This window comes from Corapipo altera, unplaced genomic scaffold, assembly GCF_003945725.1.
Source record: "Corapipo altera isolate COAL_440 unplaced genomic scaffold, ASM394572v1 75, whole genome shotgun sequence".
NCBI lineage: Eukaryota > Metazoa > Chordata > Aves > Passeriformes > Pipridae > Corapipo > Corapipo altera.
The window spans coordinates 6,417,630-6,445,165 of record NW_020884887.1 but is presented as its reverse complement, the minus strand read 5'-3'; the positions used below and the strand labels follow the sequence as shown (position 1 = coordinate 6,445,165).

At 43.1% G+C, this 27,536-nt stretch overlaps 1 protein-coding gene across 5 annotated transcripts; it reads right to left on the bottom strand.

Annotated features, from left to right (window-relative positions):
- Positions 1-610: 610 nt before the first annotated feature.
- On the bottom strand, positions 611-25,928 carry CREBRF (CREB3 regulatory factor). 5 transcript variants are annotated; one of them, XM_027643557.1, is made up of 10 exons: positions 25,833-25,928; positions 16,241-16,418; positions 15,138-15,263; positions 13,571-14,654; positions 12,970-13,071; positions 10,012-10,206; positions 7,804-7,993; positions 7,295-7,368; positions 6,785-6,907; positions 611-6,168 (listed from the first exon to the last, which is right to left on the bottom strand). In XM_027643557.1, exons 2-10 carry the CDS (start codon positions 16,247-16,249, stop codon positions 6,053-6,055), a joined length of 2,019 nt encoding a protein of 672 aa, XP_027499358.1. In that variant the 5' UTR covers positions 16,250-16,418; positions 25,833-25,928; the 3' UTR covers positions 611-6,052. The 5 variants fall into 5 exon arrangements, with proteins under 5 accessions (XP_027499358.1, XP_027499361.1, XP_027499360.1 ...); XM_027643560.1 differs by having other exon boundaries at positions 12,970-13,068; XM_027643559.1 differs by lacking the exon at positions 25,833-25,928 and adding an exon at positions 19,834-19,848.
- Between the last annotated feature and the right edge of the window lie 1,608 nt (positions 25,929-27,536).

Below are 27,536 nucleotides of genomic sequence, written 5' to 3'. Positions count from 1 at the left end.
TAAAGGTGTTGGAGACCATTTTCACAGGGACTGCAGGAAGCCAGTTGGATGACCCATCCAGCTTCTCTTGCTGGACCACCACGCTGATCCAGCAGCCTCAAGAAGCAGCACTTGGCATGAGAAAGGAAAAACAAGTTCTTTTCTTCCCTCTCAACTTCCAAAAGAAAGTTCCTGAAAATACCAGAAGACCAATGGCACTTACTTCAAGAGAGCTGATTCCATTCGCTATCACTCCACACACACAATAATTCGAGACATTATTTCCTCCACAATTTTTATTTTAAATTACAAAGGATGTTGCATACATTGATGAATTTGTATCTGAATAGAAGTGCTAGGGATCAAGGGTGACAGAGTAAACAAAGTCAATAGTTTAATTGTGCCTCTTTTCAAAAAAATAAAACTGCACAACTATTAACCAACATTAAACATTGCAACTCTTAACAGATCATGCTTTGAACAAGGTAAATTTATTTTCTAACAGAGACAAGACTTTTAGTAAGTTTTTCTGAGCTCCAGTTGGAAGTTGATTATAGAATATCAAGGACAGCATTACAATCATGACCCCAAGCATAGGTGGAACAGAATGCCATGTTTCATTTAAAATGCCTTTTTTTTTTTGCATCTGCATGTGCCATCAGCCTTAAGAGTTCACCCAACCACAAATACTGAGCAATAAGTTTTCCTTGGACATAATATTCTTGGAGAATACACTATTCCAATCAGAATGTATGAATATTGATCATTATGAGAAAGATTAATAAAATTAAGTTTTACTACTAGATTCTCCTTCCCAATCAGATTTTGATAGGGTGGAACGTGCTTTTGCCCATACCAAATCCAATACTGAAGTTTTCCTTACAGGAGCTAGTTAAGTCACCCAAATTTGACTTACAAAGACAACCAACCACGAAATATTTTTAACTCCAGAAAAACTCTGAATAAAGATGTTATCTAAAAGGTTGGAGTTGTATTTCTTTTTTTTGGGGGGGGGGTGGTGGGTGGAAGGGGGAAGAAAAAACGTGGCTTAAAATACCTCTGGCTCCACAGCTCCTTAGAAAGATAGTAAATGCAGAGTCAGTATTTGCTCCCGTGGAAGTCCATGAATGTCTAAGAGGCTGAGGGTTATAATTCAGAATGCACACACACGACTTCTAAAAGCATTGGGGGGAAAAACATGGCGTATTGTGAAATGTAAATAGCAGAAAGATAGAGACATTTTTGTATGCTGCAAAGAAGATACAACCTAAAAAGTGCCATCTTTCATTAATGACATTTAAGAATCCCAATTTACACTGGGAGATATTCAAAAGTGGTGTTTTCTCAACATACTAATGCCCTTAATACAGTTACAAGAAGGATCAGTCACTGAGTAACTGTTTGAAATGTACTTCACACGTTCCCTGGGGTAAACAAAATAAACCTCAGCTGTGTGCAAGGCTGTGTCAATAAGCCAAGACCACATCTAGCAGCACACTTCACTAGGTGATTCCAACTGAAGCCTCCAACTTAAAAAGAAAATAAAATCATGATTAGGTGTACTCTTGAAACTCAGGTCTCAAGGCCAAATACAGATCCTGACATTCACGGTCCATAAACGGGTTGTGCCTCAACAGAATTTCAGGAAGACGAGCAAGCACGTTTGAGGAACAGAATTGCATTTGCTATTTCTGCTGAAGGCTACTTGTACACAACCCTTGGAAATTCTCCTGATAAAGCGTTTTAGAGCTTTTAAAAAAATAGCTATGTTTAAATGGTTTATGGAAAAGAAAAGCACATCCAGTCATTATAGTTTGTGAATAAGCTAACTGTTTTATTAATGAAGGCAAATATCAGATAAATACGGGGGGTCTTTTAAAAATAAAATTAAAACTGACACCACTGTATTTCAGAAGTGTCTGGTTGCTTTTAAGTTAGTTAAAAGACCTTTCATCCATTTTAGGTTGGTGTTTTGTTTGTTTGTTTTCTAAAAAACCAAACTTTTCCCTGGCCCTCTTAGAATGGAAAAAAGTCAATCTATAAATAATTAGGAACTGAACACAGCTGAGCCTGACTCTCACATCAGCTTTACAGCAATGCAACTTTATTAAATCACAATGATTTCAACTGGTATGATAAGAAAATCCAGCCCATCCACACGTAAACATAGCTTTAGTAGTAAGTCTCTCTCATCCAAAAAAAGAAAAGTACTCACCAAGTATCAGTAAATGTGTTCAATAAACCAGAAAAAGAAGCGTTAGCAAAAGGGGTTTCGGGCTAAAAAACACCCTTCATGAGCACCCCCACATTTTGCAAGGCCATTCAAAAACTGGTCTTCCATATAAATACAAAAGGACTAGTGAGAGAAACTGAAATCAGACCTATCCGCGCTCTCTTCAGTTCTGATTCCATTTCAGAGGGTTTGACGAGTTCAGAGGGAATGAAAAACATTTAGTTCTAGATGTACAAGTAAGGCACAATATAAAGCCACATCATCATCTGTCATGAAGGAAGTGGGGAAGGACGAGGGTCATACATGGTACAGCAGAACAAGCAGCCCATCGATTCCAAGTGTGGCACCTACGTTCAGACTGACGAGATCTCGACAAGAGCAGTTATGACAGCATGCTTTTAATATGGAAACAAATCCTAGAGAATCCAGTGTATCAGAAAAAGGAAGAGCTTTTGTTTGTATTAAATCAAAAAATATATCATTGTTTTTGGATATAGGATTAAAAGTGAATATTCACAATGCCTACACTCAAAAACAAACAAAAAAAACCCAGGACTTCGTTAAGATCCACATACCATGTATGAACACTGAAAATCTTTAGAAAATGGTCTTCTCTAAAGATCACCCAAAAAACGCATGCCACAATTGCCAAAAAACAGAACATGTACATTTGTTGGTTTTTATACCCTTAAAAGATTTTTGTTTGTGATAAGTATACACTAAATGTATATATTTTAATGACACTAGAGGAAGCAGATTGTTACTGGCATTAAAGTACAACCATTTCTAGACGGTTTAAATGCCACAGAGTCCCCTGGTTAAAATGTAAAGCTGCACAGCTTGCCTATGTCACCTTTATGATAAAGTTAAACCAGCAAAAGGTCTTATCTTTACTCTACATTTTACTGCCAGGTTTTATTTATCTCAAGTATCGCTGCAGCATTCTGACCAGCCCAGAGTTAGCAGCAAGTGGCAGGAATCATATAAAACGCAGTTTCTTTTTTTTTTTTTCCTCTTTTCTTTTTTTAAACAAAGTGCTTTTCTAAGATATACATACATATAAATAGTTACAAAATAAAGTGTCAACATTAAAAAGCTCAACTATTTCAAAGCTTTAACTTAAAATAATACATAGGAAACACTGAAATGCGAGGGTATGGAACTCACGAAAGATTCAAAGTCTGCTTTGAAATGCGAGACCAAAATCATCGTCTGGTTTTCAGACAAAAATAAAAAGCTATAAAGTTGTGTTTGCCCAGCATTTCTGAGCAGTAAAAAGGGGCTTTTTAATACCTTGTCAGTTTAATTTGTCACGGAAGTTTTTACCTGATTGCAAACTGCTCTCTGTTAATGTTTAGAAATGCTGCCTTGTCTGCAGGGTTTGGATGGAGCACAAGGAGCTCTGGGATCCGAGCAGTCCATCGGAAAGGAACAACAGTGTGCCAGCCCTGGTACAGACACGGCCTGAACTTCAGGAGACATTCTCTGTCGGGGTTTTTATGGGCCATTTGCAGCTCCAGAATAACTGCAACAACTACAATAGGAATACACCAGACCCACTGTGTAAAGCAGCAGCCAACTCTCACCTCACCCAAACAACAACACAAACACCTCAAACGGAAACACCCACATTCCACTCAGATTTTGCAAGTCTTAAGTGGATTTACAAAGTTTTGCCTAAATTGCCCTGGGTATTTGTTCAGTCTCTTGTAGGAAAGACTTTCTGTACAGCTCAGTAGTGGTATTTTGGCCTCCTCCTCCCTTTTGAGTCTTCCAAAATATTTAGGTACAAAGTAAGCTGTGTGCACACGAGTGTGGCAGGGCCACCACCTCCATCGGCCACTCTTACTGCACTGTTACCAATTCAGGCTTTTTTTTTTATAGTACAAGCTTGGATATAAAAATAATCTACTTATAAACAAAAAGCAATCACAGTACAAACAAACTTAGACAAACTAGAAATGAAGTGGAGAAATTCCCCAAAGGGAGTGGGGAGAAAGCCTTCATGGACTTTTGCATTTTTTTCAGCAGCTACATTTGAAAATATTTGGTATTTCTATTTTCAGTAAACAGTGTTTTGTCTTTTTTAAATAGGGAGAGAAAGAACAGGGAGGAAAAGGGGGAGGGGGGGTCCATGAAACCAGAGAATGATCTTGCCTTGAGATAAAGGACTTTCTCATCAAAGGCTAAAGCTTTTAATCTGTACGTTAACACTGACTACAAAGCCAACTCTTATTAGCAGAATAGCAAATAAGAACTGTGTGTTAATATTCCTCAATCATAGAAACTACTGAATTAACAAGAATAAGTCACATATAAGTCTGAAGAAGCTAGTTTCGAAATACCTGTACAAAAATATAAAAGTCTATAAATTTTTTTTTTGTTTTGTTTGAAGCCTGTGTTGATCCTTGGAAACATCACATGCATAATAATAATACATCAACTGGAAAAGTGGCAACTAAGGAATTAGATATTTGTAGCTCTTTTTTTCTTTTTACATATATACAAGTTACAATAAAAATAATTTTATTTTGGTTGTTTGGTGGAAGTATACTACAACAAGCTAAATACTTTTTTTTTTAAATTCTCAAAGTTGAAAACTATTTTACCAATAGCTTACTAAAATCCAAATATATTAAAATCTCCTACAGTAAGTGCAGAGAAAAAAGATTTAAAGACTCCAAGACGGCCACCAACTTATCTACCATGGAAGCGAAACTACAAGAACAGCAAAATAATATTGTTATGTATGAATGCTCCTTCTGTAGATAATTGGACCCAAACAAAAAAATTCACAGTTCAGTAAGATCCCTAACCCTGACCTTTAATTTTTTTTCTTTTTTTTTCTTTTGTTTTTACATTCAGTACAGTATCATATAAGCTGTGCAAAACTTTACTTAGACTGGCAGTTCGCCATATCAGTTGCATTTGTCTTTGGTACAAAAATAAACAATCGCATTAATGTGCAAGTATTTGTTTTCTTCCGGCCAAAGTACCGAAATTGAGTTTTCTAGAGCCATCTTTTATACAATACATAGACTCTGTGGCATATATCTACATTTTCAACATATTCCTATATACATTCAAAAATTTTAAGAGCTGGAACAAATACATTAAAACCTAAAATCTTACCATCTATACAGCTTGGTTTTGCCCCTCAGGGTTTTCTTCATACAAAACTTTACCAGCTTATACTGATAGCTCTCCCCCCAAAATACAAGGCACAAAGAATATACTTTTTTTTTCTCTTGCTTGCACAGACATTTAAATACTATATTAAGCTCAGAAAATTAAAGTCTTATATGGCACACTAGCTCTAATGCCAGGTGTGCTATGTACAAGTTAATGGTTGCAAAGAAAGCTTATTGGTTTTTAAGAACAAGAAAAGAAAACCCAATTATTAAAAAAAAAAAAAAAAAGGAACAAAAAACTCCCTAAATTGACAGTTTTACCAAAAAAAAACGCTTCCTCTTATTTTACTTGGACCATAAGCCTGTCACAATGTCTGGCACATGCTAAAAAATGTCACTAGCAAAACCATGTTTTTGCTTCTAAAACAAAAGTGATATATTCTGGTCCTAGATCACTTGAAAAAGAACTCTCATTTCTGTACTGAAGCTTAAAGCAGCTTTGAAACTATCTGGTTTATGGTCCAAAAATGCTATGAAGCATTTTATATCACGCTTTGATTTGTTTTACTACATTGTTATTTCCAAACAATGGAACCTAATGGTGAGTGTTTACAGAATGCTAAGCTGACATGCAGACCAGAACGGGATTTACAACGAAGAACTCAACAGCACAGGTGGAATCTGACCCGTGAACAGCTCGAGTCACATCTTAAACTTTTGACATCGGTATTCGCAGCCCTACGAGGCCTCCGGTGGGGTCTCCTTCTGCTGTCTTCTCCAAGACTTGATTCACAAATTCTGATGTCTGTCCAGCTACAGGGAGTCCTAAAGGGGAGGGTAAGAGAACGTGCTGTCAGCTTACTGCTCATGGCACGGACTGGGATGTCCCTACAAGTGACACAAAGCCAATGAATGCTTTGGTCAGTGATCAGCTAAAGGTACGGACAACTGAAACCAGGAAAGGGTTCTTTCTTTTCTCTGTTTCAGAAATTGTTTGCACTCAAATTGAATCCAGAGGAGGCCACCAAGGGATGGAGAACCTCTGCTGTGAGGAAAGGCTGAGAGAACTGGGATTGTTCAGCTAGGAAAAGAGAAGCCTTTGGGATGGCCGAATTGCAGCCTTCCAGTACCCAAAGGGAGTCAACAAGAAAGATGGAGAGAAACTATTTACAAGAGCCTGGAGTGACAGGACAAGGGGGAATGGCTTCCCACTGAAGTGTGGGTGGTGAGGCCCTGGCACAGGTTGCCAAGAGAAGCTGTGGCTGTCCCATCCCTGGAAGTGTTCAAGGCTAGGTTGGATGGGGCCTGGAGCAACCTGGTCTAGTGGAAGGTGTCCTTGTTCCAGGGGGTGGAACAAGATGGGCTTTAAGGTTTCTTCCAACCCAAACTATCATGTGATGTCTCTTCACATACAGACAAACAATGAAGTTTTACTGCTTACCAAGAGTGTCTTTAATAAGTATGTTCAGCTTCTGTTCCATGTTGACTCCTCTGTCATCTTTAGGTACCTGCACCCGATTAACTATTTCTTGTTTAATGGAATTGATGACAAACAGTAAATTATCTGCAAAGAAAAAAAACCTGGATTAGATTTACAGCACATTCCCCCTGGAGCAAAAGAAATTCAGAGTTATCCACACACAGCTATCTGTGTCAAAAGTGTCACATCACACTTACTGTAAAATTAAAATGTAACAGTTTATATCACATATTACAAATATTTTCAAAAATATTTATGCTACATGCATTTACATAATTTACATTTGTAAAGTAGCTCAGCACTGCAGGTAACCAAATTTACATATACTTTATGGAATGGACTGGTTTTGTACCAACAGAATTGTTGGGTTTGTACCAACTCTGTTTTCTCTATGACCCGGGTTACATCACGGTGCAAAACACACACTTGTCCAAACAAAAGAAAAATTAAGATGTGAAGAGTTGTATTTACCATATTCCGTGTTGAGACCCCAGAGTTTTACTTTATTGGCTTCATACTGGGCTTTCTTTTTTAGTCTACAAGCCCTATAGTAAGAAGAGGGGAAGAATTAGAACACTTCCAAAAATTCCAGAATACTAAGAGCATCTGTTTGTTTGCCACACTAACTTATTAACCAAAACATCCAGAGCTGTCAGGTACAAAATCCTCGCTCCCCTTCACTGAAAACACCCTGCTACCTGCATTTGATTACATTTGACACTTGTGGATTTTATCACTGTATCAGTCATTTGCCCTGCAGCTAAGGAAGCCAACTTCCAGTGGAAATACATTCTTATCTAGGGAACAGGCAAACTACAGCTCCAAAGTGCTGCCCTGGTTTTTGATAAACTGGTAATTAGCCCATTGCAGGAGCTACCACATGAAGCAGCATTTCTTCAGGCAAAAATCACTTAGACTTTAATCATGAGACTGTAGCAATCCCAAATCCTCTCATCCCTGCAGCTTCAGCTAACACATACCTGGAAGCCAACTTGTTCTTTTCTTTCCTTGACCTGGGTCTGGCAGTTAAGGGAAGTTCACTGACTGGTGTCAGGTCACTGATCACCTTATTGAGCTTCCTCAGTTCGTTACCAATCTGTAGGAGTTTCCTGGGGTTAGGAGTCAGGTCTTCTACATCAGTCCTCCGTGACTTCTTTGCTGCATATTTTCCTGTTTCAAATACGCAGAAAAACAGGTTGGGAACTGACACAATAGGCACACAAACCTGTGAGAAAATTCCTAAATACGTAATTTTTTTGGGTGCATTTGAAGTTCCTTTGTTCATTACAAGAGAATGGGCTGGAATCATGTGATCCCTGTGGCCTTTCACAATAGAAAGAGCATTTCCAGACAAACTGCTTTGTACAATTCATATTCTATCCAGATCAGATAAGAGCAAATACTGCTGGCCAGGCTACTGGGTGTGACAGACAATAGACACACAACTGTGCTGAAAAATGTATGTCACAAGTTCAAACCTGTTGTTCTGCTCCAGCTGTAAACTTGTTAACTCACGTGTTCAGTCAATATATCCTCTTGCACACTCAATTTGATTAAATTCCTAAATAATCTTATTGCTAAAGTTCTGTATTAAGAAAGAATGATGAGGCCTGAAAGGATCTGGAGTGATGCTGAGCATAAATAATCCACATGAAGGCCAGTTAACCCCTTTCATATGTGTTTGAAGCTATTTAAGGCCTGGTTTTCTGAGGAAATACACATATTCAAGACAAAATCTTTATTCCTTAAGATTCTCTGCCACTGCTATGTGTCTTTTCTAGATTTGTATTAAAAATGCTGTTTGCTAGAGATACTTGCATGAAAATATTAATAAAATTACAAAACCTGCTCCAGAAATATTTATTTCAGAGGTGATATTTTAGCATGATTTATCTGAGGTGGATGCTTATTGACCTTGGGGTATATCTGCATATAAAACCAAAACAACCCTGCATATGTTATATTTGTAGCTTTTGGATGTTAAACAGTGTTTGATCTCACCAATCCCTTGCACAAACACCTGACTGAAAGGTCACTTGCTTCACATGTTTGGTGGGATTGAGTCCTCAAGGCATGTTTGGTTATTTGTTGTTTAATAACAAGTACAGAATCTTAGAATCACAGAATGGTTTGGGTTGGAAGGGACCTTAAAGCTCATCTCGTTCCAACCCCTGCCATAGGCAGGGACACCTTCCACTAGATGAGGCTGTTCAGAGCTCCATCATGAGAAGGAGCAGAGGTTGGGACTTCAGGTACTGATATTTCACTACAAGATAAATAAGTATTTAAAAATTAAAAAGATTTAGAGGAAAAAATGTTTTCTTCCCTGAATAAATCTACAATTAACAGTAACAAAAAAAATCTTTTGGTTTAAGAGAAGGTCAATTGTCATGTTAAAGACAGTAATTTTCAACTGTAAGGGGAATATTAACCTTACAACAGGGAAGCTGGTTTCACTTTCTCCTTCAAAGACCAAATCAAACAGAGCAGCCTAAAAGAGGTCCTGTGACAAGAAAACAAAAATACCCCTAAGACTGGTTTGTTGGGGTGATGCTAGTCATGTTTGTGGTGCAGTAATTGCTCATTGGGAATAAATCAGAGTTATTAGAGCAATTGGTTTAAGTTTCTAAGAGGGCATTTTAAGGAAATAGTTTATTCCCAGAAGAGTAACTGCTTCAGTGTGCTGCATTCACATGGGGGGAGAAATAAGTAGGGAAGAGAAAAAAGAGACAGTTGTGCCTTATTGCTTGTCCTCAGTTCATACCACAGTTACCCTGAACTCAGCATCCATCCCAGATCCCTTCCAGCTTCCTGCCAACACAGGCAGGACCGAAACCAACAGCTACAAGGAGCAAATATCAGTCAAACCACCCATCCAATGTTTACAGTATCTCACTGAGAAAACTTTGAACTCTTGGGGTTTCCACTGAGAGCCTTTGGAAGTTACAATTCTCAATTCATCCACTCTCCTCTGGAAGAAACCACACTGAAAGTCCCTACTGTGCGTTCACTGTGCCTTCCCTGGACACTGCAGAACCCTGCTAACTGAGCAACAGACTTACAGTGTTTAAACAACTGATTTTCAGGGCCAAAACACCACTTTCTCCGCACTTGCAGGTATGGGAATTTGGCTAGTGAAGGTGTCAGAACGAAAAGACAGACACTTGTGACTGGGACTCTCTCCTTACCATGATGGAGACCATTCTTCTGGTACATGTTGCTGGGCAAGGTGTCCCGATTCCACTCGGATGGCCTCAGCATCCTCTCCTGCTGTGACGGTGTCAGCTGCTCGCTGTACTCCCAGAAGTATCTTCGCTTGCCTCTTTTCCGAGAGGATATTGCAGTCATTTCTTTTAAATCCTCCACTGAATCATTTTCATACCCTAAAAGGACGCATTGGGTTGTTTATATACTGGTGACAGAACTTGTTTGTAGCCCTCTAGCAATGGCCTGAGTATTCAAGTTAAGAGCAAAACCACAGATGAGGCCTGTTTTACATTATATAACAGACTTGGTTTTCAGCATCAAGTACTTGCCTAAAATCCAGGGACAGACACTGAGCCATTGATGGTGCTTCATTAGTTGAAAAGAGACAAAATATTTATGCACTGAAAGCCCCTTTATGTTCTCTGACCCCCTAAGCTCTTGTCCCTCACAATTCCACAGACAGCAGCTACTGCACAGTATTCTTCCGTCCTTACAATTTTCTCCATGAATTTGCAGGAATATAATCCTAGCTCACCTCCACATTTTACAAAACACATGGAAAGAGAAGCAGATAATAAAGATGAATTAGCAAAAGACAATAAAACAGAATGATTCCATTACAGAATACTCTGAGTTGGAAGGGACCCACTAGGATCATCGAATCCAACTCCTGCTCTTCCTTGAGTTTGAACACCTCTGGGGAATAAATCAAACCACTGAGCCCTATCAGACTGGAACAAGTAGGCTCTGTTATCAAGACAGTGACAAAAAGACCATCTAAACTGAAGGGATCTGGACACAGGCTGTTCAGTCTCTTCCTCTCCTCTCTAATGGGATGAAATGATCCTCTGTATCATATTTTAGCAGTAAATTACACTGCACTTGATATGATGAACTTTTCATGAAGGATGTGGAAACTGTAATGCAGTCCAACATCACAGAAACATTTTACCATAACTATAAACACAAACCACAGGTTTTGAAACCCCAGATATGCTTTAGAAAATAAAGATAACCTATACTAAGGTTAAAAAAACCCTCAAACCACTGCATTGCCTTTTGTACTAAAATGCTACATAATAGTTTACATTTAAAAACAGGAGCATTTCAAAGCATCACATGCTCTGATGGAGCTTAAGGAAAAGCCACTGCATGGACTGCAGGCTCAGCAAGCCTTGACCCCATATGCTTCAGCTCTGCTTCATCTTCTAACAGCAGCACAAAGAACACTTTCTTCTTTTTAAAACAGTCCATTCAATTAGTCTGTTTGCACTTGAAAAACCATTTGAAAGAGGAAAAACAAACTTTCTTGATTTGGTCTGACTCTCACCTCATAACCCCAAGTATGAATAAAAGTTAGGTGTGCAGAAGGATGAAATCCATTCTGAAGTTCTGTTTCTAATCATTTCATCAACTCATTTACTTTGATTCTCTAGTTTATTAAAATGCAGGATTTTAAAGGCAAATCAAACAATGGAACACGCTTTATAATTTTATAAACATTTTTGTTGTATAGCCAAAATTATTGACAAATTTACAATAAATATAGTTTCAAATACCATAAATATTTGTACCTGTACTTCCACGGTACCCAAATGCTGTTTGACATGAGTATCAAAATACTCCCATTGACTCTCATTGACTTTCCCCTTGAAAAAACATGCCTAACTATGCAACTCATTAGATAGAAATGTATGAATTTAGCCCATCTTCAGAATCACACAGAACTAATCCAACCAATGAAAACAAATCTCTGTAAGAGCTGATGTGTACAAATGTACAACAAGGTTAAAATCAAGACTTCCTGTTTGCTTATTTGAACTATAATTAAGTTAGCAACTGAAATTAGGTTGACTTAATACATCCTGCCTTGCAGCTCGCACACTGACCTGCTATAATTTTAAAGTTACATAAAATAATCCAGTGCATAGTGTCTTAACCTGGGCTGTAACACACAAACTTGTTTAGATTTTCTGTGCTATATTTATTCCTCTTCCTGGATTCCTCCTCTTAGCAAAGATCATATATGAGGGCAGGCTACTATGAAATCTGAAAGGTTCTTTCTTCTGAAAGCCCCTCCTAAAAATCTTTATTCACATCCCTTACTGTGGCTTCAGGTTTAAATCTGCCAAGCAAGGTTAAGTGAAGTAAACAGAGAACAGTATAGACATGACTTCCTCATTTTACCAGATTAAAAGCAAAAATAGCCCTACCAAAACAAAACCAGAAAAACCCTACTCTTAACCACTTGGTCACAGTGACTTCTGTCAAATCATTTAGGAGTGTTTTTCCCTCAGCTGATGGTGCAGGTGCTCAAAGCTGATGCAATGCAGCTCCTTAAAACAATCTCTGTGCCTTCACAAGCACTTTTCCCTTTCTGCTATTTCTTCTCCAGTGCTACTGACAACTGAATAAGTTGCTGCATTTCCCATTTCTGGAATCTCTTGACCACTTGATGGGAGAAGCAGTCATTTACAAGTATTTCTATTAGGCAAAATACACTAAGTAATGGCAAAGCCCCCCAGATTTAAATGCAGAAAGCAGAGGGAGTTCACTTCAGAAAGGAGAAAGAGGTTTTAAAATGCTAATAAAAATGTGTTCTGTGCATGTTAAAGTAACATAAAGGGCATAATGCTTACCAAGTTTAATGCCAGCTTAGGAAATCTAATTGGAAAATAATTCCATCTGAGATTCATGATGACAAACACTGACAAGTTTTACGGAAGCTGTTCTTGAAAGGGAAAAATTTCAGCTGCTTCCCCCCCACCCCACAGTTACATATTTCCAAATGTCTGAATACCTTAATTCTTATACTCTACTATAAAGTTTTTATAAAAGGTGAATGCTATAACACTTCCTGCAATGAAATTAATCCTTGGTTACAATCCTGTCTCTTTCCCTTCTGATTTTATTTTAATACAACGTTACCCCTTTGTTACCTTCTACGTGAAGGTTAGTTCTTACTTCTGCTGTTAGGGCTCCATTTCTACATGCAGAACAGGGAAATTCAGTGTCCTTTGAAGACCCACTAAGTGTTACTGCTGAAAACCACCAAGAAATGCTTCTATTAGTTTCAGTGGCAGCTATTCTTTGGATTCTGTCGAAAACTGTACCTACAGCAGGACTTAAGTAATTATGAACTCACTCAGGATATGATTTCATACTGAGAGATGAACTCTGCATAAATTCAAAGCAACAAGAAGTGCAAGAAAGCTCTGCACACCTTATCATCAAGCCACAAAAAAAAGAAGAAAACATTTGTTGCAGTTGCTCTAACCTCAAGCTACAGCTGGGCTTCCTGTATTCTCTATTATTACTTTTGTTTCATGACCATGGTTGATGTAGTTTTTCACCAAACAGGGCAACAGAGACCTTGAATTAACTGCATTTTGCAAAGCACTTAGAAAATCTGGGATGGAAGTTCACAACTTAAGTTACAGGTGAGCAACACTGATCTATCAGGAGTTCAACAGCATTCCTTCCCACTCGGCAGACAAATCCATTCACCTCCACGTTAACACAGCCCAACATTGCTGGTACCTGGTTCTGAGAAAGTATCGCTGATGTCATCGTCTTTATCATCCTCATAATCTTCTTCCTCATCATCGTTTTCAGACAGCTCATGCTCACTGCCAAATCCTTCATCGTGGTCCTCATCTTCAATATCGTCCTCATCCTCCTCATCTTCCTCGGGGTCTCCCTTGGCTGACTGTTCACCCAAACTGTCTGTTACAAAAAGAGAGTAGTTGTGCTCTTCCTTCTTTTGTGAAGAATCCGACACGGAGGTGCTGGCAGAAAGGCTGCTCTCCCCCACGATAAGCCCTGGGGTCTCCTGGGGTGGGCTGAGGAGCAGTTCTTGAGTCTCTTTAAAAGGCAAAACAGGAGGTGTGCTGTGGCCATGCGGGGATTCGAGTCCTTTTCTTTCCTGTCTCTTTGCTACAGCACCACAGTAGCAGGTGTTTTCCTTCGCTGCGTCAGCATGTGCCTGGCTCAGCACTGGTCTGCTCTGTGGCAAAGGATTGATCTTTACTTTTGCCTTTTTAACATAGTCTTTACATTCCCCATGAACGTTCACCTTTTCATTATTGTACACGTTGGTCTTCACCATGATCTGTGTACTGGCAGCAGGCTGGGTCGCAGGTTTGCTGACCCTCTGAGCACAGTCCGACAGCGGCGCCTCAGCCTGAACGTTCTTGGAGGAACAGACCGGGGCTGCTGCTCTGGTTGCAATTTTTTTGCCAGGTAACAAAGAATTTAAAGGGTTTTGTTTCACACTAAAGAGCAAATCGGGGTAATAGAGTGAATCTGAGACAGGCTGGGAGTCCTCACTGTTAAGCTGAGCCAGTGTCGGTGTTTTGCTTATCACTTCTTCATCTTGGTATGGGCTTGAAAAGTCATCAAGGCCCAGGTAATCCACCTCTTTTGTTCCCCAGATGTCACAGCTGGTTAATTTAGTGTACTTAGTTAAGTCTTCACAGTAGGTATCCCACTGCTCCCACTTGGAGGTGAAAGCAGCTTCTTTGTCCAGGATGTCCGTAAAAGACTCCAAGTTTTCAAGGTCTTTGCAGTCCTCCATGGAAAGCAAGTTGTCCCTGGAGCTTTGCTGATAGTCCATTTCTCTATCCTGTGCATAAGAAGACAAGTTAAAAATTAATACACAACAAATATCAATCATCTCTGTCCTCTACTTCATCTAATATGGAGAGCTCCATTCCAGTGAAGTGTGAGAGAGTGGGAACATACGAAGATACCTCAACTTTCAACTAAAATCTTCTTCTGAGGAACAAAATGATCTTTAAAGTCCTTTTCAACCCAAACCATTTTGTGATTCTATATAGCTGCTCTTGCAAAAAAAAAGACTGTAGGGAGAAGTCTCAAGCACCATCACAAACTCTATTTGAGCCTGTCCTGATGGCCAGCTTGTTCAAATGCCTATTGAGGAAGCATCACATTTGCTGGACAAGCAGTTGGGCTCTTCCCTAACCAGTACCCAGCAATAATGAATAATCTCCCAGCATTCTTGAACAAATAGCCCTCTATTACTACAGGAACTTGGGGTATTAGTCAAGGAGAGGAAATTCTGTACACACACAGAAATGTGACCTACCAGTTCATACATGAAGTCTGGATCTGAACTGCTTGCCAAGAGATCTGTGCTCATCAGGGTCTGCTCTGAAAACACATGGCTCCGAAAGGCGTCCCCAAAAGGAGGGTCCATTCCACTCACACTGGGCTACAACACAATGGACAGACACTTGAAACATGCTATAAAAAGGCACGTTATCATCCTCAACAAAACAGAAAGAGTATATCACCATTTCCTCCAAGTCTCTGAACTCTTGCTCTACTTGCATCTGGAAGGTTTTTACCTACACAGATAAGCATGTCATTTCCCAGAGCCAGAGAATGCTTTAAGAGCAGCTGACTACATACAACTCCTCAATTCAAGGACATGTTTCTATTCACTACAGAGCTGCAAGAGCATTGCTCATTCATTCTTTCTTGTGAGTTTGAAAGTCTCACGCATTTGATAAGCTTTGGGATACACTGGCATTTGGAGAAGACAAGGGCAAGTACTGGCAAGATCTGTAAGAATCAGCAGGCACCACATGCTTGCAGGGTCTTCCCACTAATACAAATAATTTTGTACTAAAGCAGTGCTGACTGTATTTAGAACCATTAGAACTCATAAAGCTTCCATATGAAATTGTAGCAAAAGCAAAATTTATGACGACTAAATCAAGAGTGTTACCCCTCTCTCAAGTGGAATTTGTAGCAAAAAAAAACATTATTCAGGATGACTGGGCATGCAGGGAATGGCCAGCACGGCCTTTTGCTACATTTAATTCCAGACCTCTATTTCTCTTCTAGACACTCTCACCCTGAGGGTTGGGAAGGGAGAAACACTGTGCTGCTGAAAGTCATTCAGTGTGCTGATGTGTGAATCACTGCAGCAATAAAAGGCTGTTCTGCTCTCCAGGCATCCGCCCTCCTCGAGAGACAACCTGGTTGAATCCCGAACAAACAGCACCAAGAGCAGCACCACAGCTTCCAACACAGACACTACTGGGACTCTGAAAGATATACACCACTTGATCTCTTACAAATTCTCCCTCCTATTGCCAGCCAAATTTGCTCTTAAACTTTCTCTTGTTTTTAATACGGAAGCAGAATTATTCACAGAAGCAAATAAAATCCTAACAGACTTACCTGAGGCATTTCCAAGCCCAGATTCCCCAAATCCAATTCCAAACTTCTTGTTTTATTCACTTGTAGATTCCTTTCCAGCTTTAATTCAGTCTCAGGGAGTTTACACTATCCATGCAATGAAATTTTTCCTTAGGATAACTTCAGTTCACTCTGATGGAGCTCTTCTGTTTGTAGACTTCTGTGCAGAATAAACACAGCAAACCCCCAAGAAAGTGAGTAATCCTCCACCAAAAAAGGTGAAAGGTTAAAAACCAGCCAAAGTGAAGTAAAGGAAGAATTTCCACTGAAAAGTGATTTTTTCCTCATGCTGGAATGCATAAGGATTTTATTCCCCCTGCCATCTTTCACTGACTGATGCTGCAGAACACAGCTGCTGCAGAAACCTTTCCGGCCGAGCTACATTTTATTGCCTTTTTTCCTCACTGCTGAGACCACGAGCTCTATAGACACCTGAAGAGAAAACCCTGCCAAATTGGAAATAACAACTAGCACACTGCTGGGTACCCAAGAGAGAAATATTCTTTATGACTAATATAACGGAGCCAATAAATTCTAAAAATGTCTCAGGCAAATGGCTCAAAATACGAATTTCAGAATAGGCGGAAATACTGTTTCAGCAATACCTCCTCCTTTTTTTCAGGGATGAATCCGTCCAGCATCAGATAAGATTATATCAATCACTCACATAGCAACATCTAGTGGTAGAGGATCACAGCGAGCATCTCACACCATCCAACAGCAGAGAGGAAGAGACAGACTTCCCCAGCAGAACTAATTAAAAATTGTGCCACATTCACAGCTGTCCAATAAAATATCTTCTCTATTATTTCAAGTAAGGCACATATTGAAATTGGACCAATTTATCTGCTAGTAGTTTTACCAGTTTAGTAGTTTCTATAGACCTGCTCTACTTCAGATGAGCCTCATATCCTGCTTAATCCTGCATTTTTAACAATGCAAGGAAAAACCTCACTCAGCACTGCTCTTAAGTCAGACTTTGGTGCAATCTGCTCAGGCTATGTTTATTTTCTTGTTTTGAAAAACAAATAGTAAACTATAAGTATTCTCCTACAGCAGAGCTACACTAAGAACCCTCCTCCCAGCAGCACATGATGGCATCCCCATGATTATTCCCACTTTCAGATAGTATCTCAGCTATTTTGCTATATTCAGCATACAGTCCATCAGATTGTGGTGAAAACAGACATTATTCAAAGAAGTCTTTATTTATCAAAACGTGCTTTGCAAAAAGCAGTTGGAAAATAAAGAACAACAGTTAACATGTCCAGTAACACACAAATTCTCAGTGAATCCACTCTACCATTGCCTGGGGCATTCCTCATGGGGTCGAGAGCCAGTTCCTCCTGAGAAAAGTTTCTTTCTCTTCTAAAACCTCCAGGGAATTCTTTACCTAAGTGGTATTTAAAGTGCAGTTTGTCTCCTAGGGAAATGTGCCTTAACAACCCCCACCTCCCTTCACCCAGTAAAGGCCACACCACAGCAGAACTGGTCCTTCTGTCACTGGTAACCCTGCAGGGATGACTGAGTCACTTCTCAGCCTCACCTGATCTAGGAGAAAAGGCCTGTTCTTTAAAACAAATAAATGATGTTTGCAGACACAAAGAGAGAGGTGAGAAGGATATAATCTTCCACATAAATCTATACCCAAGCACTTTCTTTCCATGCAGAGATTGATGCCTTTTCCCCCAGAACATCAGATTAATACTTTGACATCACCACCAGACCACCACCACCACCAGCATTCACATGGAGTCTGTCAGAGTTCTGCCACTGCATGATATAAAAGGCAAAGAAAGGAACCATTTGCTGCTTCTTCACTGGTTATTCTTTATCACGTTTTCATTCAAACACAAACCTCAAGCCATTCCACACAGAGCTAGCAAAGGGGAGGTGAAACTTCCTCTGTACTGACACTGACTTCAATAACAACTGACCCACGCTTCCAGCTGTCAGCTTTGAGATCATTTACAAATCCTCAAATAAACATTAAACCTTCAAAATACTTTAACCAGCTCACAGACTGGAGTGATAAACTTATTGCACCATTTAAGGATGACAGTGCACGTCCTCCCAGGTCAAAGCAGTGTATCAGCTAATCTGATTATTCCCGTAATTCTCTTTATCTTTCATTCTTGATATTTTATAATATTAATATTTAATTGTGACTTGAATCCCAGCAGGATCTATTCCAGGATTCAACAACATAAGCTTTTTGTTGGTAGCTCCATGGAGGGGGAAAACATGGTGAGGACATAAAAAGAAAGACTCTGCCTCAGGGAGTTGCACAATCGGGGCATGCTTCATGCTCCCAACAAAGCAGTCCTACTTCCAACTGCCTTCCAAATTTCCCAGAATGATCAAGATCTTCATTAAAAGTCTCCTGGTGCTCACATGTAACCACCAGGATTTTTTCATGAACTGGTAAATAAAGATGTATAGTAGAAGTCAACGACACATATGGAAGCACAGATGTAGAACTGGAACTCGCTGTTAAGGAAAGTAATTTGTAGGCTGCAGTTAAAGTCCTGTTTTTACAGAATTCATCATTCCTGGCACTTTCAGCCCAAGACTGAGTTACAAAAGAATAGTCCAGCTGTTGTGTTATCTATAATGAATGCAGCCTTGAATGAACTAAAAGAGCTGTGGCAGAACAGCAGCGTTAAGAATTACTGAAGATAAATATAGCAGGATTGTCAACTTCAGGACAATTTCCATTAATGCCTTACATCAGCCCTCCCCAAGGCAGAGACACAGAGGTGAGACTGCAGGCAGGACTGAACCACAGGTGGAATACACAGCCCGAGGCACCGGCAGGGTGCTGCTCCTCTGGCAGCAGCCTGCAGGGAAATCAGATTAAGGTGATTAAGGAGCCAGTCCGGAGTTGGTTCTGTGTCTGCAGACTCTTGAGACACATCCGTGCAGAGCTGTGCTCCTGCTCCTGGGGGAGGCTCCTGCCTTCACTGCAGTGTGAGGGAGGGCAAGACACACCTGAGGGGAGCCTACAAGGCACATGGAGAGGGACTATTCACAAGGGCCTGGAGTGACAGGACAAGGGGGAATGGCTTCACACTGACAGAGAGTAGGGTTAGATTGGATATGAGGAAGAAATTCTTCCCTGTGAGGGTGGTGAGGCCCTGGCACAGGTTGCCCAGAGAAGTTGTGGCTGCCCCATCCCGGGAAGTGTTCAAGGCCAGGTTGGACGGGGTTTGGAGAAACCTGGTCTACTGGAAGGTGTCCCTGTCCATGTCAGGGGGTTGGAATGAGATGATCTTTAAGGTCCCTCTCTATTCAAACCATTCTGGGATTCCATGATCTCGGGAGCAGCTGTGTTTGTCTAACACTTAAGAATCCGGGGTACTGATGCAGGCATGCATGTGTACATTGGTTAAATCCCAGCAGTCATCAGTAAGGAACCAAAGCCTGTTCTAGAGAGTTAGTAACTAATTACCTAAGGACAAATCCTAATTAAAAAATAATCCTCCATATTTAATATTTACTTTCTGAAGAAGAGCAGTGGTCCCAAGGTGCCTTGGAAGACTGAGCTTCACACAATGGGACAGGAGGCACATTACTTGGGATTACTGATGCAGCAGCACATTTAACCCAGAAGACAGCAGGACCTAAACTCCAAACATGCAGCAATAAGGAGACACACAGTAGTTCCTGTGCATGTGACACTTCTCTGGGCCAGCAAAACACCCTCTTGCCACAATACAGCACCTTCAAAGGAGGTCCTATAAAAGAAAATTCCAAAATGCAGCTTCATCTTGGCACCTCTGAAAGTCTTCCTCAGCCACCTGCATGAATCATTTGTGCTGTAGCTGAAGTTGCTATTTCTGTCAGATGTGTATTTTGTGCCATTGGAAAGGCACATGGAGCGTGGCTGTGCTGGTTTGTTGGCTGCACAGTGCTCATTATCCCAGCAGCTAAATGCCTGCTGTAAGTGCATTACATGAACAATTACACTTTCATGATGGTGACTGCATCACACAGCACAGCTTGTCAAAGTCACAGTTTTGATGCAGACAGAAAAAAATAGCTCACAAGAGCCTTTCAATACCAAACTTAAAAACTCAGGCTGAAACATTCCAAATGCCCAACTCTGAATTTCAGCGAGTGCACGAAAACCACGCCATGTGTTTGAAAAGCACCATTATGTACAATGCAGGGTTTGCTGTATCTGGACATTTCTGAAGTGCTAGAATTGGAGATGCAAGAAGTTCTCCTATGCTTCTCTTAAAACTATTTTTCCTTTCAGAGTTTATGCCAGTTTGTTTTCTCTTACAGAACATCCTCAGCTCAGTGCAGTCTTCAAGTTCAGAATGTTTGGGCTGCCCAGGGAGGTGGTGGAATCCCCATCCCTGGAGGTGTTCAAGGATGTGGCACTCAGTGCTCTGGGCTAGTTGAGAACGTGGTGATCGGTCAAAAGGCTGGACTTGATCTTGGAGGGCTTTTCCAACCCAAATGATTCTGTAACTCTGTATTTCTCCTAATTTTGTTTCTGAGTAATGTTCTTTTTTTCCTTTCTACATGATTTTTCAATTATTACCCAGACTTAAAAAAATTCTTTTACTTTTCTCCCCCACCACAAAGACACTACATTTTAATTTTATTATTATTATTTCATAGCAGTGAGCAAAGACACTTTGGTAAAAGGTCTTCTTGTGTTTCCACCCACCACAGCCTCATTCACCTGTTCACCAAAGCAGCCAAATCCCTCTACCTTCTCAGTGATGGATTCGTATTCAAATGCCAGCACAAGCATCTAAAACATTGTGCCCTTTGGTTTTTCTGTCCTGGACAGAAAACAACATCTGCTTAAGACACCCAGACCCTGAGTTTGATGAAGCACTGCCATTTAAAAGAAAAGACATGCAGGCTTTTTCACTTCTGCTAAGGCTCTTCCCCTCAGGAGAGGGAAACTGTTACTTCACTGTCTTTGTTCCCTCTCCTCCGCTGACTGTGCCTTCCCCCTCCAGTATTATTTTTCTAATTCTACTTGCCCAGAGCAGACAGACTTCAAGACCTGGAAGTGATACCAATAAACAGAAGCCCTGGTCTCCACACATGCAAAGCCTCCCATAGCAGAGCTGATGAGCCACAGAAGAACACGGCACTCGTGTACCCCCCCTGCCAATGCTGTTACCCAGCTTAGGGATGTTCCACAGCTGCACCAGCAAACAGGCAGATCCCAATAACTGATGGAAACATAGAATGGTTTGGGTTGGAAGGGACCGTAAAGATCATCTCATTCCAACCCCCTGCCATGGGCAGAGACACCTTCCACTAGACCAGCTTGCTCCAGGTCCTGTCCAACCTGGCCTTGGACACTTCCAGGGATGAGGCAGCCACAGTTTCTCTGGGCAACCTGTGCCAGGGCCTCACCACCCTCACAGGGAAGAATTTCTTCCCAATATCCCATCTAACACTCCCTCTGTCAGTTTGAAGCCATTCCCCCTTCTCCTGTCACTCCAGGTCCTTGTAAATAGTCTCTCTCCATCTCTCTTGTTGGCTCCCTTCAGGTACTGGAAGGCCACAATTAGGTCTCCCCGAAGCTTCTCTTTTCCAGGCTGAACAATCCCAATTCTCTCAGTCTTTCCTCACAGAAGAGCTGCTCCATCCCTCTAATCCTATTTGTACCCCCTTTGGAATTGGTCCAACAGCTCCATGTCCTTCCTGCGCTGGGTCCCCAGAGTTGGAGGCAGCTCTGCAGGGGGAGGGCTCTCCTGAGTGGGGCAGAGGGGCAGAATCCCCCCTTCCCTGCTGCCCACGCTGTGGGATCAGCCCAGGACACAGGGGGTTTCTGGGATGGGTCATTCCAGCCTCTCCCCCACCAGCATCCCCAAGTCCTTCTCCCAGGGCTGCTCTCCATCTGTGCATCCCCAGGCTGTGTTGATACTCCAGCCTGGACTGATATCAACCATTATGCAGGAGGCAGAATAAAGAAAAGGGATTATTTTTTAAAATAACAAACATAAAGCATCTACATATTTTATAATAACTATGCTCAGATTAATATATTCCTACTAGAAGTACCTTTCTGTACATTCCGCAACAAAGACTGAGATTTTATTATTATTTTAGTGGCAACAGTACGATGTGCAGCATGTTAAACTTATGAGAACTCTATTAACACACTTCAATTAATTTTAAAAAAACTTGTTATAGTTAAAATATTAATAGCATAAACCATTATTAAAATAACACTGAAGACTTAGGAGAGTTGTTTGCACAAGAGAATCAGTAGTAAAATAACATTCAATTTTTTTTTGAGCCACAGATTTCCCCTGAAGCAGAGTGGGCTGGAAGCAAAGAGAAACAAAAGCAAAACTAACCAACAATTCAGCTTCCAATCTCCAGCAATATTCTATGTCCCAAGAGGATGTTGTTTCTGTATTTTTTTCTAACAGGGCAAAGCCTTTTGGGGCTTAAAAAATTAATTCTGTAGTTCCCAGGAAAAAAACAAAAAGCAAAACAACTCTTATGATGAAGGAAATGGTACAATCTAATCTACTCTTCATACTGTGAAATTATGACTGTTATACTATTGTCAGGAATGGGTTAGTACAGAACACTTCAGAGCCATCAACGAATCTGAAAAATGCATCAGTCAAAACAGTCCAGCAAGTAAAAAAAAAAAAAAAAAAGGTGTTAAGAGGTCAAAAACAGAAAAAGAATTAAAAAAAAAATATACAGTCAGGGGAATTATAGCAAAGCCTAAACCTTAAATTTACGATTTTCAGAAAGCTTTTGCCTTGAGTTTCAAGCCAATGCCAACACCAAATTTCCTTATCAACGTTTTTTGTTAAAACATCATTTAGTTAAGCTTCCCAAACTACACAGCATGGTCATATAGACCATGGGAATCTAAACGGGTGGGTTCCCTTATTTATCCCATACTATCGGTCTATTAGTTGGACAAAAGCTTCTCTTTGTTCCAATTAATTCCTGTTAATGCTGAAGGGACTTCAAACCTTTGTCCTTCACAGAGCTGTTTGCTTCTCTCATTATTTAAAAAACACACGGGGAGGGTGCTCAGTGGCCTGATGCCTCTGCTGCAGATTGCTCTTATCAGGGAATACTCCCATCAAACACAGGACAATTCCTTCTTGGCTCAGGTGAACTTCTGGCTACCGACACTGTATGAGGCCTCTGAGTTATTATTTTCATGCCTCTAAAAAAGGACCCTCACCAAAGATGTCTCCTCTGCAGGAAACCTTTCCTGCTAAAACAGTCACACCCAGGGAAGTTGTGGCTGCCCCATCCCTGAAGTGTTCAAGGCCAGGTTGGACAGGGCTTGAAGCAAGCTGGTTTAGTGGAAAGTGTCCCTGCCCACACTAGGGGGTAGAACTGGATGATCTTTAAGGTCCCTTCCAACCCAAACCATTCCATGATTCTGTGACTTATTTTCTGTAGAAATTCTCACTTCTCAAGTAAGTTTTCAAGAATAAAAATCGACCAGGTTTCTAAAGCACCTGTGTGTGCCCCTCTATAATTTTTACTATGAAAACGCATATTTAAAAATAATCATAACTAATCCTCCCAGCATGGATGCTTAGAAGCCCTTGGTTAAGCTACCTTAGGCCAGAGGCATTTTAATCACAATCTTTAAAACATTTAGAAGTGTTTGAAAGATAATACAGGAACCTGGTTCTGTTTTGCAGGTTATGTACTGCATGATTTCAACAAGTTTCCTCTCGAGTGGCAGCAACAGCAAAATTACGACTACTTTAAGTGAGAATTGCACATTTCAGCAGGCAGAGTTGAGTGCTCGAAGCTGTTCAGCCTGTTGCACAGAGAAGCCTGAAAAAGAACCGTGTGTCTTGTACTGAGTGTGACACAGTGAAATTATCTGTGACACGGGCTCAGTCACAGCAGCCAATGCCCTGAGAAGTGCCGTGGGCTCACAGGGATGAGGGTAGGGCACGGCAGCGACGCTGAGGGCAGGGAACAACGTCCAGGCTGGAGACCCTCGGGACAGAGGGGAAATAAAGTTTAGATCTTTTACTCCTCGGTGACAGGAGGGGCTTTCTCCGAGCTGTCCCCGCTCGGAGCCTCAGTGAGCCCAAACCCGCAGAGGTGTCGGACAGCCTTGTAGGGGACACGCTGAGCCCCGCAGGCGGCTCCTGAGCCGGCCCCTGGAACCCACCGATGTTTTATAACCCAAATCAGCGGGAGCGCGCTCGGGGCAGGAGCCGGGAGCGCGCCCCGTCCTCCCGTCAGCGCGGGGAGCGGGACCCCCGCGCGCGGGCACCGCCCCGCGCCGGTGCAGACCCCCGGGCGGGACACACCCCCTTGAGGCAAAGCGCCGCGAGGGGCCGGGGCCGCGGGTGCCCCCCGGCAGCCACAGCCCCAGCGGTGCCCGCGTCCCCCCCGCGCCCCCGGCCCGGCCCTGACCCACTAACACACCTCCGGCCAACATGGCCGCCCCGCCGCCCAGCGCCCGGCGCACCCTACCCCTGCCCGCCGCCGCCCCGCCCCCCGCGCCCGCTAATTGGCCCGCGCCCCCGCCGCGCGCGCCCCCATTGGCCGGCACGCCCGCCGCTCACCCGCCCAGCGGCCCTTTCAAGCTTGGGTGAGGCGACATGTAAACAAACCCCCTCCCGCCGCAGCCCCGGGACCCCCGCGCCCCCCCCCGGCCCCGCGTCCCCCCCCGGCCGCCCCCGCACCCCGCGGGGCGGGAACGGCAACGAGGGCCCCCCGTGTCCCGTGTGGAGCGTCTCCCACCCAGCGACCCCCGCCAGGGCTGCGGGCGGCCGGGGCGACCCCGGGGGAAGCCCCTTCGCGGGGCTCCCGCTCGCCAGCGAAACCTCCGTCCCCCCCCGCGCTGTCGTTACATAAACGCCGCGCCGGAGCGGGGACGGTCCCTCCCGCCGCCCTGCCCCGCACTCGCAGAGCGGGGACCCCTCTCCGCCCGCTCTGCCCCGCAGCCTTCGCTCCGGAGCGGAGCCGCCCGCCGGACACCGGCGCGCCCGGGCACAGAGAACCCGCACCCCGCGGGTCACCCCTGACCCGCTCGGACACTCAAACAGGTCGCAAGCAGAGGAGGCGAATACAAGCCCGAAAGGCAGCAGAGCGCAGGGACTGCCGAGCCCTTCTGCCTCCCCGGGCAGCCGAGCACACCCAGCGCTCCCCTGGCAGGACAGCGCTTTGCTCTGCGGGCGAGACTCGCTTTCCTTGTAAAGGCACGGGCTGTTCTTGCCGGGCGGAGGCTGGAGGGGACAGCGCCGACAACCCCCGCTCGGCCCGCGCTCCGTCCCCGCAGCCCCTTCCCACCGCGTCCCCCCGGCCGCAAATCTCTCCGCTCCGGGACCGGACACCCCCCGCGTACAGCTGCTCCCCCGGCGGCCACACCCCCCGCGGGGCGAGCGGGGCGGAGGGGCCGCCGGCACCATCCCCGTCCCAGTGCCCCGGGCAGGCACAGCCCTCCCTCCAGTCTATTCCCTCTCTCGCTTCCCGGAGCCCCCTGCCCGGCCACACCGCCTCCTCCCGCCGGACGCCCTGGACCCCCCGAGCCCCCCGGTCTCCTCGTCCCTCGGGCCCCTCCGGTGCCCCCTGAGCCCCCACTCACCGCGCTCAGCGGGGGCCGCCGCCCCGCACGCCCCGGCCCGGCCCCTCCATGCGGCCCCGGGTTTGTTTGTTTATGTCCCTTCCTGACGGGTTCCCGGAAATCGCGTGACTCGCCCCTCACGTGGCCCGAGGGGGCGGGCACGCGCGGGGGGCGGGGGGAAGGCGGCCGCGCCAGCCAATCGCCGCCGGCCGCCCCGTCACGTGACGGCAGAGGGGAGCGCGGAGGCTATTTAAGGCGGGGTGGCGGGTGCCCGCGGGCAGAGGGCGGTGCGGCCGCTGCTCCTGGGGCTGTGCCGGGCTTCTGCCCCGACATCCAGTCCCCCGGTCCTGTCCCCCTGGAGCCCTGGTCACGTACTTACCCCCTTCATCCATCCACCCATTTTGTATCTGCAGTTCAGTACTTCTCCTGCTGTCTCCAGCTACCCACACAGCCACCTTTCACAGTGACAGGTGGCTGGCCTGGACTGCTTAAGACACAACTGGAGAAATCACTGCTAATAAAAATGATTAAAAAAAAGACCCAGCCGTTCTTACCTTGCCATTTGTAAGGAATATTTCTTCTATTGTTTAGACAACTTTTGCATTTCACCGCATTGCTTTTTTTTTTTTTCCCCAGAGACTCCACAGCATTTAATTCTGGAAACAAGGGACCAGCCACCCACCTCTGACAACTGACTCAGCCCTGCACAGGAGTAAAATGCTTCCATGATTTACAGTACAGGAAAAGCAAACTTCAAGAAACTCTCCAGAACAATATCTTGTGCAGGACACAGATGCAGATATTTGCATTTCTTAAACAATATGAACAAAAGCAGTTACAAGCATTTGTAAGCTGATCTGAACTGTCACTCTACACACTGCCAGTGTTTATGACTTAAAAGTCTTCAAGACTTTGAAGCCAGTTTCCCTAATCCTACTTATTTTTTACCTTCCCCCTAAAATACCTGTTTCACTGCAGATGCAGGTTTCCTATTACAAGCAACACAAGCTTCCTTGAACATTTTGTGTTCTCACGTTGTCGCAAAACCAAGAGGGAACTGTTAAAGGCTCTGGTACCTGCACTGTTCGTTACAACACCCTGAATCTGCTCTAATTTCCTGCAGTCATGCAAAAAGAAAAGGAATTATCCAAAGCACTGTTAGTTCCTGGCACACATGGACACCACTCACAACCACGATGCAGACAGTAGGTCACACAACATTCAGTACAACAGAGACAAACCAGTGTTTTTTCAGCTTCTTCAGTCATGCCACTACCTGACATCTGCTTCAGAGGAAATATTAATCACTGAAAAAGGGGAATTTCTTTCTGGGAAGCATCTAAGTGAAAACTGCTCTATGGCTTCTTTGTCCAGGCTTGGAATAGCTCTTTCCATTAAATTCACCAACAGTGAGACACACCATGGAAATTCTGTTTTAGTTCTCTCTTCTACAGCAAGTGATAGCTTAGAACCTAAAATAGAAAGGCTGTTCAAGAAAGTGGTAATACAATACACTAACAGCACTGTTTGTCAGAGAGTGTTTTCTTTTTGGATATCTCACTTTAGGGTAAATATGACAAGCAGATCAATGCATTTTTAAATCTGTTGCACATTCAGATTTGACAACGATGTCCTGAAGTATTTTTCCTCCCCCCCTCATACAATGTCAACATATCTTAATCTTCACACACTTAAAAATCCAAACAACCACCTAATGTTTTCTAA

What these genes read in the sequence shown, in the direction of transcription:
- CREBRF (XM_027643557.1), bottom strand. An exon ending in AAGAACAAGTTGGCTTCCAG is followed by an intron (nt 7,369 to 7,803) that starts GTATGTGTTAGC and finishes TTCTTACTATAG; the next exon opens with GGCTTGTAGACTAAAAAAGA. An exon ending in ACTTATTAAAGACACTCTTG is followed by an intron (nt 6,169 to 6,784) that starts GTAAGCAGTAAA and finishes CCTCCCCTTTAG; the next exon opens with GACTCCCTGTAGCTGGACAG.